Genomic DNA, 17,346 nt, shown 5'->3' on the forward strand with positions numbered 1-17,346 from the left:
TCCAGTTCGCTGGGAAGCATGGCAAGGCGGGAGACGGGTTCTGATCCCAGAACTGATCCTGACGCTCACTGTCACTTCCGGCGCATCTCTCTCTGGTGTTAAGATGCCGCGCAAGGTTGGAGCTAATGCTGCGTCACAGGCAGGAAGTGAGGGGATCTGGCAGGTGACCTTACAAGCCCCCTCCAGCTCCAGAACCACATCTCTTGGAAACTTGGTCAAGCCCGTTGGCTAGAGTAAGGTGGGGAGGTAAAGTGCTTGTGACTCAAACCACCGAGCCAGCCAGTTGCCTTAAACCTGTAAGTCAGATATGTCAACTGCCTGGAGATAAGCTTTCCACTAAAAGCCAGCAGAGTGACCCAAGCCCAAGAACAATAAGGCACCTAAGTGTCCGCTGGGTAAGAGGAACACTTCCCAGCCACAAAAGGCTCTATCCAGTTCCAACTACTCTCTTCCACAGCCTCAAGGCCCAGCTGGCCATGAGATCTGGACCCAGGGTTTCATGAAGCAGCTGGACCACAAATCCAAGGCATGAAGACTCACTCCAAACTGACACCAGGCCATGGCCCATTTGTTTGCTCTGAGCTTTGCCCAGCTATCTGCACTCTGGCATTATGCCATTATATTTCAAATCACAATGAACATTGTTTAATTACATTAAACACCAATGTCCTAACTAATGTGTCATTTCATTTACATTATTGTTTTATGTGCTTTAATTAGAATATTGGTGTTTTGAAAATCAACACCCTTACGTTGACTGGTTCATATCTGTGAGTCCGATTCATCCCCTTGTCAAGGGGGCCAGGAACTGGGAAAGTCACTTGAAGCCGACAGGCACTCTCCTGGGCTCACCTCTGGTTTTGCCCTTGGCTCAGGCAGATGGTTTGCTACAGGCTACGACTCACTTCACTCTCTTGACATCTGCTCTCTGTGTCTCCTCGCTTCTTGCTTTGGGTGCCATCTAGGGTCAGGGGTTGGCTTGGCAGGCACATCATGAGACTCAGATGTTTTGGGGAGGGAACTCTCTGGGTGAGTTCCACCTTCCACCAGTGAAGGATGGAGAAGTGAAGACTTCTGCCGCCCATCCTCCCGCAGGCTGACTCTGGGAGCCATCTGTAGGCTTCTCAGGTAGTCCTAGGAGAATCCCTCCCGTTGCCCGTGATGCTGACCTTGACTATGTATACTTGCGTTGGCCTCTCCACCTTCTCCATCTCATTCTTAGTCCTGATCCCTGGGGACAATTACCAGATGAAACTATCTACACACTGGTCCTTGTCTCAGGCTCTGTCTTACTGATTCATTGTTTGATACAGTCAACATTTGTTCTCCTTCCTCTTGGTCAATCTCTGGATATCACTGGGCAAATTCACTGGTCGGGGCCAGCAATTCAGTTGGGCATTGGGTGGATGCATTCACCAGCACTGGGGCTGGGATGGGGATCAGACCAGTGAGCCCTTTGGGGCCAACGGTGGGGCCAAGACCATGGACTCAACCAGCATATTTGGCCGGACTGGGTATGAGGGTGGCTTACAAGTCAGGACCAACAGAACTGGGACTGAGTCAGCCACATAGCTACTAAAATGGTGACATGGAGAGGAATTTAGTAAATAAGTAAAAGTGTTGAAGATAATGGATGCCAAGTCACTTGCTGTTGGAGAAGTTTCCATAGAGGAAAAATGGAATGTTGGAAGGCTAGAAAAAATACTATTGTGTTGGCCTGAAACTGGAGGTATTGATGTGAACTCAAGGTTTTAAAGGTAGATAATAGATACATGGATAGATAGATAATTGACAGATTGAACTACATACATGGATCATAGATATGTGCAAGTTGAGCATACGTTCAACCACCCAATAATTTTCCAAAATACTGCCAAATATTTTCCAAAGCTGTTGCACCAATTTACATTCACTCCACCAGCAGTGTATGAGAGGTAGAGTTGTTCCACATTTGGTACTGCAACATTTCATACTGTCATTCTTTATAAATTAGCCATTCTGATTATGAGGATAGTTGCATGTAATCCAGATAATTGTGGTTTAAGTTGACCTTTTACTCATGACTAGTGCAGTTGAGCATCTATTCAAATGTTTATTCAATATCTTCCTTTATTGGGTCCTAGTCCATGTTGTCTTTTGTCCATTTTTTAAGATTTTTTAGATTGGCATCTTTTTCTCATGTATTAGAAGCATTTTTTATATGCTGAATGGGAATCTTTGGTCAGGTGTGTTAATTGAAGTATCTTCTCATAATCTGTGATTTTCCTTTTCACACCCTTAAAGATGCCTTTTGATGAAAACAGCTTCCTAATTTTAATATAGTCCATTTATCAATATGTTCCTTTTTTATTAGTGCTTTTGTTTTCTGTTAAAGAAAAATTTTTTTAACCATTTCAGAGAAAGATTTGGCATCAGCTGGAAGCCTATGTGAGTGACACACAATGTAAGCCAGGCCTCGAGTAATTCCTGTTTGGGCCAGATGAGAAGAATGTTACTGGGGATGAGCTATTAGAAGCAAACATGGATCTGGGAGAGAAGGTGGTCAGAAGCAAGAAGGAAGGCAAGCAGTCTTGCACTGTTTTCAGGGCTGGTAGATGGACTTTCCTCCTCCAGGGTCAAAATGACAGTATCCTCTTCCTCTGCAGGCTTTGCCTTTCTCTGGAGAGACCGAGTCTGAGGGCAGAGAAGGCCAGTCAGTGCTGGCCCCCTCCCTTTCCATCAGCCACTCCAGTGGTCGGGTATCCATTCTATAAAGTTCAAAGGTTGCTGTGGCTCAATAGTCCTTAGAACCCTGAAGAGTACAGTGAGATGGACAGGGAGAAGTGTTAAGCACTAGGTGGCCCAGCTCTGCTTCCCTGAGCAATTTTACTTTTAATCTGTTACACATCAGGGCTTCCCGAAAAATCATGAGAACAGACTTCAGTGGGTAAACAAGCCTCTGAAAACCACATTGTCAAGTGAAGCCAACTTTACATGTTCTCATCTAAGACAGCAGGGAACTAAGATTTCCCCTGGCTACAGGCACGTTGCAGGATGCCACAGCAACTTAATGGTTCCAAAATCACAGGATTCTATAGTTCTAGGAGACTTATATTGTATAAAGGTGACTGAGCCGGAGAAGAGCTAGCTGAGCTCTGCCCTGGCATAACTGAGTAACTGGTATAGAACCTCCATAAACTCTCACTCTGAGTGGTGGGTTGACCGGATTTTCAGGGGTCCAGAGAATACCATCCATTTAAAGCCAATATCAGATAATCCCAGAAGGTCTCAGTATTTCTTTCCCCAGTGCAGAGTCACCCTGGTTATATGGCAGCAGGTTCCTCTGGGGAAGGCTTGGGGAAGATTTACAGTATAAACCTGTGAGTTTCTAGATTTAGCAAAAATATTGCCAAGGGTATAATTATACTAAAAATGTATTCATTGTTAATCTGAAATTCAAATTTAATTAAGTGTCCTATATTTAATCTTGCAACCTAGCATTGCATGGTCCTTCCTAAAAGGGAACTGGGTCCCACCCTTCTAGGCACTCCGGATCTATGAACTGGCTTAAATCTAGTAACTGGGTGAAAGGCCATGATTCTGTTCTATAGACTTACATTAGGTTTCTGCCCATGAAACCTAGAATTTTCTGCTAAAGTGAAGCAGTATCTTAGTAAGCACCTCATCTATCTCATGCCTAGGGAGCCCATAATCACGGTCACAGATTCCTGCTGATCAAAACACTTACTGGCACTCCAGTCCTGGGGCTCCTCGGAGTAATTGTGCCCACTTTGTCTCTGCTGCCTGGTAAGCACCATCGTCCAGCCTCTGCAACCCCCGGATCCCATTCCTCCCACTGAGATCCAAACCAGCTCCATTACAACAGTGGCATGAGCCTGACCAGAGGCATGAGCATCAGCTGGGAACTGGTCAGAAATGGATGTCATTGGCCCTGTGCTGGGTACTTTCCACACATTGTCTTATTCAATTCTCACATCACAAGGCCGGAATAATTAGCCATCAGTTTCCTCTAACAGAACCAAGCAGTTTCCTCCAAATCACATAATCAGTAAATGGTGGATATGGGACTAGAACCCATGTCTGATTGAACCCAGATTACAGGCTCTTAAACACACTTTCCCATGAGATATTAGGTCCTGAAGCAGAGGGAAGGACAGACAGGAGCCCTTACATATGTGTGGGTTGAATGTCTCACCTACTCAGTTTGGAGGAAGATCCGAGGTAAGAATAATATACAAGGTGCAATTGGTCAAATTCATTGACATGGGCATATTTGCCCAGGATTCAGGATTTAATGTGTTGGCACTAGTGCCTGGGAGTGATGTTAATGTTCAGCTAGATTGGCTGATTGGAGTCTAGACTGGAAAATAAGCCTACGGTTAATGAAGTTGAAATGCTGAAACATCCCTGGGATGTTAGGAAGGAGTCCAAAGGCTCAGGAAAGTAGATCTGTTTGGTTGGATCTATTGTATGCAAGATGCACTCCCAGGAAAGGCCAGACACACTTCCTTTACCAAGGCATTAAGGGATGCTTTGATGAGGCCTTGATGAAAGAGCAGCATCCTTAAGAGCTCTCTGGAGGCTTCATTTTAGATCAGAGAAGGCCAGGGGATATGCTGTAATTCCATGATCCTCAAACTTTAGTGCACATCACAATCATCTTGAGGGCTTGTCAAAACACAGTCTGCTGTACAACTACTGGTAACAGCTTAAGTATTCATGATGCTAACAGATGCCACTGTGGTGCTTCTAAAACATATAAGCAACCCAACCCCAGAACCCTGTTTGGAAGGTGTCTTGCTTGAAGGTTTCAGCCCCAGGCAAGTTCACTATGGATTCGGTGAGACTGAGAAATGACAATGGAATGTTCTTGGGGTAAAAGGATTTATACCTGTGCTTTATTCTCCTGGTGATAGGTTGAGCACAAGAATCATGTCTGCATCCAGCAGTCTGCAGGTCCACAATGCTCCTCCATCTCTGCCTCTACCCAGAGCACTGGGCACAGCTCTTTATATAGTGACTCAGTCAATAATAGCTTATTGCCTCTGGGTGTGAAGCAGTAAGCCAATTACATCATCAAGTAGTTTAGGGTTGGGTGAGGATCCTGGCCATAGGAACTTCCATTTTCCCCTTAGAAGGTCTACTTCCAGGAGCCATTTCCAGTACCTAAACCTATGTTGGTCACGATCCTGGAAAGAAATAGGTAACACTTGAATGATTTGAGGAAGGTGTCCTAAGAGCCTATTTACCAAGATGTGGTCTGGGTGTAAAGAAACCAGAGGGGTGCTTCAGTCCTCAGAGGCTAGTAACAGTGTGGTGACCACCCCTAAAGTACAGGCACTGGTTCCCCGAAACTAGATGAAAAAGGCCACTTAGATGAGAAAGCCATTGGTTGAGGGCTGCATCCAGGAGGAATAGCAGAGAAATGGGTGCTTCAGCTGTTCTCTTCTCCCTCTCCAGTGCCTGAGAGGCTCCCAGTGTCCGAGCCCAACCTGAAGCTAGAAGACCTGCAGTCCCATTAACGTGATCCACACAGGTTGGCTTCCCGAAAAGAGGATGGGCGAGAATAGAATGCATCTGGAAGGACAGCTTGCAGTCTTTTCTCATGTGGTTCTTGACAAGTTTTTGTATCAAAATTATGTAGGACTCATAAATAAAACAATCTGAAGAATGTACACTCTTGATATACTCTGGAAGAGACTGTGTGAAGTTGGAATTGAGTTCTTGGAATGCTTGGAAAAGCCAGCTGTTAGAACTCTTGAATGTTTTCAGAGTGATCTTCAATTGCTGATCCAATTTCTTTAATAGTTTTAGAGTGACTTGCTCTTTCATTTTTTCCTGCAATATAGTAAATTATATTTTTTTAGAAATTCATCCATTTCATCCAAATTCTGGTTATTGGCATAAGGTTCTCATTTTCTTTTTGGTGTCTGCAGGCTGAGTGGTGACACCCTCTTCTATTTCTACTGTTGTCTCTTTTCATGGTCAGTCTCAAGAGAGCGCTAGCTTCACTATTGACTGGCCAAAGAATCAACTTTGGGATTTGTCCAGCCTTTCTAATATATGTCACTTTCTATTTCGCTCATCGTAGCTCTTTATTTCCTTGCTTTTACTCTCACTGGAGTTTTGCCAGAGTGGAAGGATTCACCAGAATGGAAAACCGAGGGGAGGGTATTCCAGGCAGGTGCAAGAAGTGAGCCAAGTCTGGGAGCCGGGACTGAGACGGGGAGTGGGTCACTCAGGCAGAGGGCCCTGTAGGTTTCCAGTGGGAGTCCACCGCTGTTCCTGGCCTCCCACCATGCCCACTGCAGCCCCCATTCTTGGCTAGGGCACACATCCGTCACAGGAGGGAGCCAGTCACAGAAGCAAGGAACCACGTCCTTGCCCTTCTCTCCCACCCCCTCCTGCCAACAGCTCTAGAAACTCAATAGTGCTTCTGGAAAACAAGGAGCCTGGGCAAATCAGTGCTTTTCAACTCTATCTCCATGGGCCTGAGAGGTAGAAGGGGACATCGCACAAGCATGTTATGTGAGGAGCCCCTGTCATCAGAATGTGTCTTTGATTTGTCTCAAGCATTGGACTTCCTCATAAAACTTGGGTGGAAAGAGGGTTCTGCAGCTCAATGCAAGCGTGAAGTCGCCTGTACTCATATGTAAGCACACCGGCTCTCTCTTCCCTTGTCACCACTCACTCCCCAAGAGACTTTGGACAAGTTATTTACTGTCAGCGTCTTCATCTGTAAATGGGTGTGGCGATAATGGGGGACACCTTGTCAGGACTAAATACAAACTGTGTGAAGCCCTTGCACAGTGCTCTTTCTCTACGGGGGTTGTTTTTCGTTTTGGAGAAAGCAAGGCCATGGAACAGCTCCTTGGATCACTGCCTGGGGTGGTGACGGCACATCTGTGTTCCCGCTTCCTCTGGCCTGGGCAGCTGGAAGGAAACCGTGCCCGCCCTGCTGCAGCCCACAGCTTCCCGCCTGCATTTCCTGGAAAACTCCTTGGAAGCCCAGCCTCCAGCTCAGCAAATTCAGGACCCCTCTCCATCTGGACTTGACCATGACCCTGTCCATCCCTCTGGGAGCTCCCCCACCGACTGCTTCCTATAAAAGGCAGGCAGAGCAGCTGGAGGAGCAGACAGGCTGAGCCAACCTCAGAACCCATCTCGCCCTGAAGGTCCCACGCCCAGCCTCCGACCTGATGGTCTCTGCAGCGCTTCTGTGCCTGCTGCTCACAACAGCCACCTTCAGCACCCAGATGCTCGCTCAGCCAGGTAAGCTCCGTCTCTCTCCTTCTTTCCCTCCCTCTTCTTCCATTTCTCTCTCCTTTTTGGAAGGCCTAAGTCAAACTGTCCCACTTCTGAGCCTATCAGAGCACCAGGGATCCTCAGAGCTGCACTTAACACATCTAATTTTATAGACAGACAGCTGAAGCCCAGGTGGGGCCTAGGAGGGGTCCTACCCCCACACCTGCAGTCATCCCAGAACCAGAATAAAACCTAAGCTGCCCTCTCCAAATCCAGGGTCTTCTCTTTGACTCTAGTTGATCTTCCCAAACTCTGCAGATTGGGGGCCATATCCAGGACCTGTCACACTGGCCTCTCCTGCTCAGCAGTGAGGCATCCCCACCGTGCCGCTGAGAGAAGGGACTTCAAAATCTTAAGCCACATGTTCCAGGTCCCACCCCGCCTCGGGACCGGGGTGGAAGCACTGGACCTGGGGCACATCAGATCCATTCCTAACTCTTTGCTTTCCTTCCCCCACAGACACGTCCTGCTGCATTCATGCTGAGGAAACCCGAGCACTTCCTAAAAGGCCTTTTCTTTGTGACTTTATTTCTAGATGCACTCATTGCCCTGTCCACTTGCTGTTTTACATTTAATAATAAGAGGATCCCCTTGCAGAAGTTGAAGAGCTATCGAATCACCAGCAGCCAATGTCCCCAGAAGCTGTCATGTGGGTAGAAAACCCGTCCTCCTTCCCCCCTCCCCTTCCCTCCCCACCTCCAATTCAAAGTTCTGCCCCAGAAGACAGACGTCAGGCTAATTTGGGATCTTATATCAGAGGATAAGATCTACCCAGACTATGTAATCCAAAGCCATCTATTATTACATCATAAACTGGCCCAGAGAGGGCCACCTCACTCCCTAAACAGCCTAGCTCACACCCCCACGCCGCTTTGGCAGATGCCAGGCCAGCTCCTCCTAGGGTGGCAAAAATGGCAACTACCTCCACAGGCCCCTTCTTCCCACACCCCTACTTCCTCTTGTCCCAGCGTGGCCCCCTTACCTACAGCATGTGGGCCAAGCAGGTTTTGGAATCCAGTGAGTCATCTCTTAGGTAAAACCCTCAAAGAGCTCCATCTAACTGTATGGCACTCCTTCACCCTCAGCCTCAGAACAAAACTGGGCAAGGACATCTGTGTCTCCCCAAAGGAGATGTGGGTCCAGAATTACATGAAACACCTAGATCAACAATCTCATACCCAGAAGACTAGAACTCTTCCAACCACTGAGACGAAGCTGGAGTATGAGAAATGACTGTTTATTCTCCTCCAGCCTTCCTGTCTATACCCTGGACTAATTTTGCTGTCATTTTCAAGTAGGGTGGTTTCTGTTTGGGATATAAAATGTACTATGTCATAAGTAATATTTAATAGTATTTGAATTGTTGCTGGTTTGGTGTTTATTTTGAATACTGGTGATCTTTTTTTAAAAAAAAAAAAAGCAAGAGCTCAAGCCAATTGGTTCCTTGATGAGCCCCAGATCTTTCCCCTGGAGGGAGCAGGTCTCCCTCCTGCTTAACTTTCCAGGGGTTGTGAGCATTCCCTGAGGATCATGGAGATGAAGGCAGTCTAGGGAGGAGAGTGCCTTGTGATTGGAAGGTGTTACTAAATATGTAACAGAAGAATGCAATTCATAAGCCTGCTGACTCTTTGCAGAAAATACACTTTGTTTAAAATCTCTAACAGTGTTTCTTAGCCCGACCAGTAAGCAGTGCTCCGAGGTGCAGGTGGATGGCAGGGGCGCCAGAGGAATGAGGATATAGCGAGGCCTTTCCAGTGGCCAACCTGGGCTCCTCTGAATGTGTCAGGGAAGGCCTGGCTTGCCATCCCAGCATATTCTAGAACGAGTGTTCCAGTCGCTAGCATCAGCTTCTAACTGGCCTCTACCCATATGCCTCCCGGCACTGAGCAGTCCCCAGAGTAATACAGACATTACGTGCACCTGACCCCCAGGGGACCACTAGATGCCCCAGTCCTAGTTAGCCCTGGACTTGAGAGAGAGAGGGTGGGACTTGGGCACAACTGGCCTTGGAGGATAGCACAGCATAGTCATAGCAAAGATTCTCTAGAAGAGGTGCAGAATAGAAAAGTGAGGAGGAGGCCTGGAGGAAAAATCCCCATTTCGTCACTTCGGGCTCCAGAATGGAAACGTTAGAGTTGCTTAGAAAGGAAGGTTGAGGCATGGTTTGAGAGGAACTGCAATACCAAGATGGGGAGTTTGGAGTTAGTTCTGAAGGCAGGAGGTATGTACTGAAGGCTTTGGAGCCATCAGGAGGGCAGGGGGATGCCAGGGCAGGGGAATGCCAGGGCAGGGGAGGCCGAGAAGAGAAGCCTGTGGCCATGGGCAGGATAAAGCTGTCAAGGGAGAACTGAGAGCACCCTACTACAATAGTCCAGGCAAGAGGAAATGGGGCAAAGCAGGGAATTTCTCCCCTAAAGCCAGCACACTGGCCTTTAAAGGGTGCCAGTCCTGAGATCCAGAATTTACTTCCCTCCTTTGCTACTCTCCCTAGAGTCATGCATTATACAAGCTAAAGCCTTTGACTGTCCCTCTGGAAGGGACAGGGCCTCGTCTTCCTGCTCGTGAAGGGTTCTCCTGCTCTTCCCAAAGCTGCCTTTCCCCAGGTGAGAGGATGAGCTGCGTTGGCACCTCTGTAAGATCTAGGACCCACCTGGGCCTGCACACTCACCAGGACCCTTCCCTCCCAGGACAAGCTCCTGCTAACCAACTCTGCAGGGTCTTTCCAGTGGAGAGAGGGTTCCTGAGCCCTGCTGGGTCAGGTGGTCACTTGGCAGTTTGGAACACGGGAAGGAGTTCTGGCCTGGGAAGCAGGAGCCCTGGGCTTGAGTGCCAGATCTCTCCCTGACTTGCTCTGTATCCTCATGCCTGTTGGTGTCCCTCTCCAGCCCTTGGTCACCTCATCTATCAAATGGGGTTAACAACATCTTAGAGGCAGAAGAACTCACAAGATCCCCTCCCGCTAGGGCAGCTGTGACTTTTGGATGACAGCCCCTTTGGGCACGAAAGGGAGGGAGAGGCTCCTGCACCCAGACATGGACTCAGTCCAGCTCCCTGCCTGCTGCTTCACTGAGCCTACCCTCACCGCCAAACCCAGAAGCAGAGAATCTGCATCACAGCTGTGAATGCACGCTCACCCCCCCAGGACAAAGGCAGTCAGCTGGGAGATGTCAGTCATTTATTGGATCCTATTGACAAGGAGGACTGGCACCAAGTCCAACAAGTGTGCCCGCTCTCCCCCCCCCACATGCCCCTGTCCCCAGGCCCCCAGTGCCAATCAAATTTGCACCCCGGAATTCCTGTGGTACAAGAGGTCCAGGGAAGCAGGAGATGAAGATTCCAAAATTTAAATATGTAAAGTGCAACAACATAGCTTATCAAGACCAAGCAGACCCTCCACAACCTGGCAAAGTTGGGCAAAAGGACTGATGTGGGGTTAGAGGCTGGAGGGACAGGTGACACCATGAGGTCTCTGGAGTCCAGGGTGGAAAAGAATCTGCTCACATGTGCTTTCACGGGCAGGTTTTTATCCCTTTTAACACATTCTTAATCCATCGGGCTGTGTTCAAGGCACAGATCTTTTGGCCTCCCTTCAGCTCGACTCTGTGGGCAGAGAACAAAAGAGCTGAGTCATCTGAGTCACCCCTGGGTGCCACACACAAGTCCCACCTCCCACTCCTCGCTGCTGGGTGCCCCTAAGCTGCCTCTCTGGGCCTGTAAAATGAAGTTGTTGCATGAGACGTGTGGCTCACACATTGGGAGGGACACCCAAGCTTCAGGGGGAGCTTATCAAATTGAGTTTCCTGAACCCCTTTTCTGGAGAGCACAGTTCAGTGTACAAGCGTGGAGTGAAGGCTGGAGACATTCTGAGGATTAGCTAGCCCGGAAAATTTCCACCTAGAATATCTCCGAGGGCCCCCACTCCTGCTCCATCTTTTCATGTGTCTGTGTCCATCTGGGATCCTCAGTCATTGCTTTGGGTTCCCTGTGTGTGTTTGTACATGCGTTTCTTTTCTGGACTGCCCACCTCCTAAATATGGCTATCATCTAAGCTATAGACCAACTCTGCCCTTATTATCTGAGTGAGCTTAGACAAATCTCTCTGCTTCCCTGAACTTCAGTTTTCATGATAATGAAAGTGTGTGCCTCAAGAAACTCAGCAGAAATAATACACTGAAAGTGCCTTAAAGACACTGAGTGGCAAGAGTAAGCGACGTCAGTCAAACTTCATGTTGAAGCCTCTCCCCAGCTAAAGATGCAGAGGAATGTCCAGATAATAAGGTGCAGGCGAGTTACCTGCCCACAGTCGCCCAAGGCTAGAGGTTGGCAAATCCAGAAGCAGGCACTAATTGTGAGCCCTACCCCTTATTTTTTCCACTACGCAGTAATTCCTGGAGATTTAAAACAATTCCTTCCCCTGGGTACAAAGTATTAAGATATAATTCTTGATAGCTTGGCGCTCCAAGAAGCAAGTCACTTGGGGGAGCCCAGTTCCTGGCACCTACGAGGAAGCGCAGCGCTCCCCCAAGCGCCCAGCCCGGCTCTGCACCCAAGGTTTTGACGGCCTCGCGGGCTGGGTTTGGAAACCTTAATCTGGTGGTGAATAGCTCCATCTCGTGTCTGCCATTCTAATTGCATGTGGGCCGGTTTCTGTTCCCTGCAGGAGGGAGTTGGGGGCTGACAGGGAGGGCCACTCACATTATACCAGCATGGTAGGGGCAGGAGGAACTGGTGTTTCTGTAACACTGAACTCTCTTCTGGGAAATCTTTTTCTCCACAAATGTGTAGCAACAGTTGGAGGATGACACAATCACTAGGAAAGAAGCACAAAAATGGTTTGCATCCATTTCTCAACCAGGACTTTGTTTTTAAAAAATGCCTTCTGGGACAGGCCCAGGCTTGGGGACCACCACATCCAGGGGGCTCTGGTGCAGCACTGTGTCACCAGCCACCTAGTTCTATATTCAGGGAGAGTCGGGACACTGGAATTCGGATCCCTGCTCCCCACACACGAGCTGTGTGGCCTTGATCAAGATGAGCACAGACTCCCATCTGTGAAATAGGACTTCCTAGACCGATTTCTAAAAGCCCTTCCAGTTCTGACAGCCCACCATGAGTGTATAGTTCCACCCCAATATTGGGGCTCAAGGGCTCTAGACCCCACACTCTGGGGGCCTAGTGAGTCTGGTACATGCAGGGCCACTGTGATCCATGGACCTGGGGCAGGATTAGGAACTGTTCAAGGAGTTCAAACTGATGGAATGACAGGCAACAGCGTCCACACACTCAACAGGCAGCTCCCCACTCCCTCTCCACGAGGCCCTCCTCCCCGGGCCCCCAGCCCCCACTCACAGCCACTGTGCTGTGAGCCGTGAGCACGCTCTCTCCCACCCGCAACCCCAGAGAACTGCGTTCCAATCCTGGTTCCTTCCTCCTAGTTCTACTGTTTACAAAGTCCCTTTCGTGTGCCTCATATTAGGTCAGTATTCTCTCAACAGCCTCGGGGGGTGGGCATTATCGATCCCATTTCACTGATGGAGAACCCAGAATTTGAGAGTTAGTCACTTGCCCACGGTGAGCCAGCTGTTACAGCCCCAAGTCCTGACTGCCAACTCTGCCTGCTACACTGTGGAAACAAAACCCAGTCCCTGCTCTGGACCTCAGGCTTGGCCTACGTAGCCTCCCAGTTCCCCTCCATCAGTCTGCAAGGCCTGGGTGAGGCAGGGCTTCCTTTTGCTGAAGCTAGCAGCTCAGCCATCTGGCTTTGCCCCAGACTCACGGTTCTCGGATTGGCGCCCCTGCCCCACCCCACCCAAGTCCTCCATTCTGCCTCTCCTGCAAGTATTCTTCCCAGAGGAGGGGAGAGGAAGGCAGTGAGTCCGCTCCAACCCCAGAGTGCCTGCCTGCACCTCTGCCCTCCCCAAGGTGCCTCCAGCCCCACTCACTGCTCTTGCTGTCCACATCCTGCGGCCACATCGTAGCCAGCAGCAGACATGCCAGGGCCGTAGTGACGAGCTTCATCTTGGGCAGTGCGGCGCAGGCCCCTGTGGAGCAGCCTCAATGCATCTGGTGGAGCTAAGAGCTCCCCCTGACCCATCCTGCAGTGCCAGAGCTTTTTATTAGAAGGCCTCGGTGGGGTTTCCCAGACCTTGTGCAGAGGTGGGGAAGTCACAGAGAGAAGAGAACGTTATTCGTGTCCAGTGACCACATGGAAAACTCCTGCCACCTCTCCTGGGTGGTGTGCAAGGTGTGGGGTAACTTCCCTGAGTGGAGGAGCAGATAAGGATCTTGAGAAAACGAGTAGGAGCTGTCCCTGCTGAGTGAGCCAGGGAGAGAGGTGGGTGAGAGGAAGTGGCCTGTTTGGGGCTTCTCCCACCCCACGTCTTTCCATGCGGAGATGGAGCTACTGTCCCAGGAAATGGCAGAGCAGCAGAACCTTGGACCAGGACCAAGACACACCGGTGTTTGAACCCCAGTTCTAAAAATTAGTGGTTGAGTAAACCCACCCAAGTCACATGCCCTGCAAAATGGAAATAGTAACATGTGTCTCAGGATGTGGATAAGAATTAGATGAGATCTGCTGTGTCAAGTGCCTGGCCCACTACTTGGTATTTCTAGTTTTTCAATCACTCCACACTTCAACAGTGTTCTAGGTCCTTGGATGGGCCCAGGGAAGACAGCTCCCAGTGAGGTGTGGCGTCTGACCTTGACTCACTGCCCTTTGACACTCAGATAAACAAGTAAAACCATCCATTGTGAGGATATGTGGAGGGCAGAGAGAACGGGGCACTGTCCACAGGTGTTGGGGGCCTCCCAGGGGAATGCTGTCTAAGCAGAGTCTCCCGCAGATGGGCTGACATGGGAGGGGGCGTGACAATAGAGGAAGCAGCTTATGTCAGGACAGAGAGGCAGCAAGGAGCAGATTCATTCCGAGAGGTCAGAAAGACCTGGAGTGTGAGGTCAGGAGAGTGACAGGAGTGGGAGGTGGCTGGAGAGGGATGCGACTATACAGCTACAGAAGGGCCAAGTCGTGAAGACACTGCACGCAGTGCTTGGAATAAATAGCACACAGTAGGTGCTCAAGAAAATATAACTGGCTGGGCCACATCCAGGTATTAAAGTCATGAGGCCCACATGCATCATATAACCATAGAGGGTTGGCTAGGCTGATCTGCTCCGAAGGCATATTCTCTGGCTCAAAAACCTGCATGGCTTCCCCTTGTCAGTTGGATGAAGTACAGGCTGCTCACCCTGGTGTTCATTGGCTCCTCATGCAACGTCTCCACTGATTCCTGCATGTTTGAATATTTGCAGTCCCTTGAGAATGCTGCACGCTTTCCTATCTCTAAGATTTTGTTCCTACTCTATCACCTGTGGGGCCCTCCTCGTTGCCTTCCTCTGAGAACTTTCTACCCATTCCAAATGCCACTGTCTCCATAAAGCCCCTTCTGCTCTCTCCAACAGATAGTCATTCAGCCTCCTTGGAAACCCCCTGTCCCTGCGTCACCCACATGCAGGCCTTGTATCCCTGCAGCCCTTCTTTTCAGTGTATTCTCCAGCCTAACACCTCACGTCAGGGCTGAAAGATCCCTGAAAACCATTTGCAACAATGGCTCTTAAAGTTTCCTGGGAGAGTTTTTAGAAAAATGCAAATGCTTTGGCCCTGTTCCAGAATCAGAATCAAAACATATGTGCCTACACATGTTAGGAGGAAAAACCCCCGGTAATTCAGGCACCAGAAGATGAGAATCAGGTATCCAGTGTATTTTACAGATATAGATGCGATATATGTTTATATTACAAATGGGAAAAAGGCATCTCAGAAGGAGGGAACTGACTTTCCCAAGGTCATAATGGGAATTCACTGCAGAGACGAGGTGATGGACTTGAACACTGGTGATCAGACTGCCACGCGGCCGCCTCTGAGATGCTCCTTCAGCCGGGCCCTCACCACCTGCTGCTCTGCTCCAGCCATGCCCATCCATCCCACCGGCTCCTGCCACCCGAAAGGACTGGAAGTAATGGAACCACTAACCCGCCATTGTCACTGCCCTTTGTCCTTGCAGCTGGAGTCTTTTTTATTCGTCTACTGTCATTTTGGTTAAAAGAGATAAAGGTGTGTGCTTTAACTGCTGAGTGTAACTGTCGGTGTTTTAGGCTCACTTGGGACCTGGTGCTGGGCCAATGGGGCCACTCAGGAAATACTTCACTCGTCCCTGCCTCCTGGGGGTGCAGCCTGGCTCACTCAAGAAGGGGATGGGGCTGCCTCTCCAGGATATCACCTCCCCTATCTCCCCTTTACTTCTGCCATCACGAGCCCAGGACAGGAAAAGGGGGAGAAGGAAGACTTAGTCACGCCCTCTCCTCAGCTCCCTCAGCACCTGAAGGGCCAGGCACGGCTCCTGTTGCACAGAAGCCCAGGGCTCCCTGGGGGTATCTCCCCCACCCCAACTCGGCCTCTTCTTCTCTAGGCCCTGCACAAAGGTGAGGGCAAAAGTAACTCAAAAAATACGTGTGGACTTGCATGAGATGGGTCAGAACGGCAGAGGATGGACTGATAAACAAGATTTGCTCTCAGCATGCATGCTGAACCATTATTCATATGAACACACTTTTCCTTAGCAGTTAGAAAACCAGAAAGTGCCTGTAGAAGGGTTTTTGTATTAGTCATCTTTTGTGAAATAGGCACCAATTTACTGAGGATTGGTGGAGACCAAGCAGAGCTCAGGTACAGATTCAACTTGATAGCCTCTCCTCCAGAGGTCCCAGGGGTTCCCAGGCCTCTTGCCTTGGTGTGGACTGGAGCCTGGCCTTCCCTGCTTGCTTGCCAGTTACAATTCAGCCTGATCCTTACAGATCAGGACAGAGAAATTCACGGGGGCTGGCACATTGGACCTCAGAAGATGTTTGCTGAGTGAATGAGTGAAGGAATGAACAAATGAATGAATGCATCAGGAATGAGACCTGGCCCCAGGATCCCGCACAGCAGCACCCCGACCAGCACTCTTGGAAACTGCACACAGCTTGGTCTCCACCGAGGTGTGCGAGGTGCTGGAGACAGTGGAGTGCAGCATAAACAAGCACAGGATTTGGGCCGGAGCTCATCCTAATTCTGCCACTTGCTGCCTGTGTGACTCCCCTAACCTCCAGGCCTTCTGCTTCTCATCCATGGCAGAGGACAGCAATAGTAATGTTAAGGCCTCTTCTTCCTTCTTCTCCAGCCAACAGTCACTGCACTCCTGGGGCAGAAATGCAGACCACGACGCAGGGACTCCTGCCCTCCAGGAGCTCCCAGACAAGGGAGGAGTGCGGGCCCCCAAGCAGTGATGATAGTTCAGGGTGCCTACTCCGAAGCGCAAGCCTGCTTTACCCTGGGAGCTCAGGCAGGGCAGCCTGCAGGAAGTTGGCCGATAAAGATGGAACAAGCAGACCAGGTGGAAGGCACGGGGAGGCCCCGGCGAGTGAGCGGCACAGTGGCAGTGCCGTGCAGCTAGAGCCCTGTCGGCCACATGCTGCAGAACTTTGTAAGCCCAGCCGAGACATTCACACTTCACCGAGCACGATGGGCTGTGTTGCTGTCAGCCCAGTAGCTCAATGGCTGTGCAGTGCAAGAGGCCCTGGAAAACGTAAGACAGGGCTGTGCATTCCAAGGCACTGGGGAGCCGGGACACTGTGCTGGGGGCTAGGCTTGCACTTCCAGGAGGCAGCTGGGGCCAGGTGCCAAGGAAGGGGCCAGAGAGGACACTGTGCTCACAGGTGCCAACAGAAAGCTGGGCAGCACCAGATTAGACAGGAAAGAGACCAGATGGGGGACATGGCTATGCAGCCGAATTCATGTGATGAAGCCTCAGATGGTCCAGGATTGAGGGGAATAGGGGAGCAGAGTACTGTTTCATTGAGCATCGACTAAGTGGCCCCTTGGTTAGGATTTCCACATACTCTGCTGCTCACAGGCCCAAGTCCTGATTATGTTACACTGTCTCCTGCGCCTCGCACACCCGGTGGAGACCAGGCTGCCTGCAGTGTCTGAGGGTGCTGGTGGGG

General features: G+C 49.9%; 1 protein-coding gene across 1 annotated transcript; it reads left to right on the plus strand.

Moving 5' to 3' along the window:
* Window positions 1-6,952: 6,952 nt before the first annotated feature.
* LOC130683685 (C-C motif chemokine 13-like) lies at window positions 6,953-8,670 on the plus strand. The gene is made up of 3 exons (XM_057501947.1): window positions 6,953-7,272; window positions 7,841-7,954; window positions 8,391-8,670. Exons 1-3 carry the CDS (start codon window positions 7,200-7,202, stop codon window positions 8,456-8,458), a joined length of 255 nt encoding a protein of 84 aa, XP_057357930.1. The 5' UTR covers window positions 6,953-7,199; the 3' UTR covers window positions 8,459-8,670.
* The last annotated feature ends 8,676 nt before the right edge of the window (window positions 8,671-17,346 follow it).

The sequence above is a fragment of the Manis pentadactyla genome, chromosome 4, assembly GCF_030020395.1.
Source record: "Manis pentadactyla isolate mManPen7 chromosome 4, mManPen7.hap1, whole genome shotgun sequence".
Taxonomy (NCBI): domain Eukaryota; kingdom Metazoa; phylum Chordata; class Mammalia; order Pholidota; family Manidae; genus Manis; species Manis pentadactyla.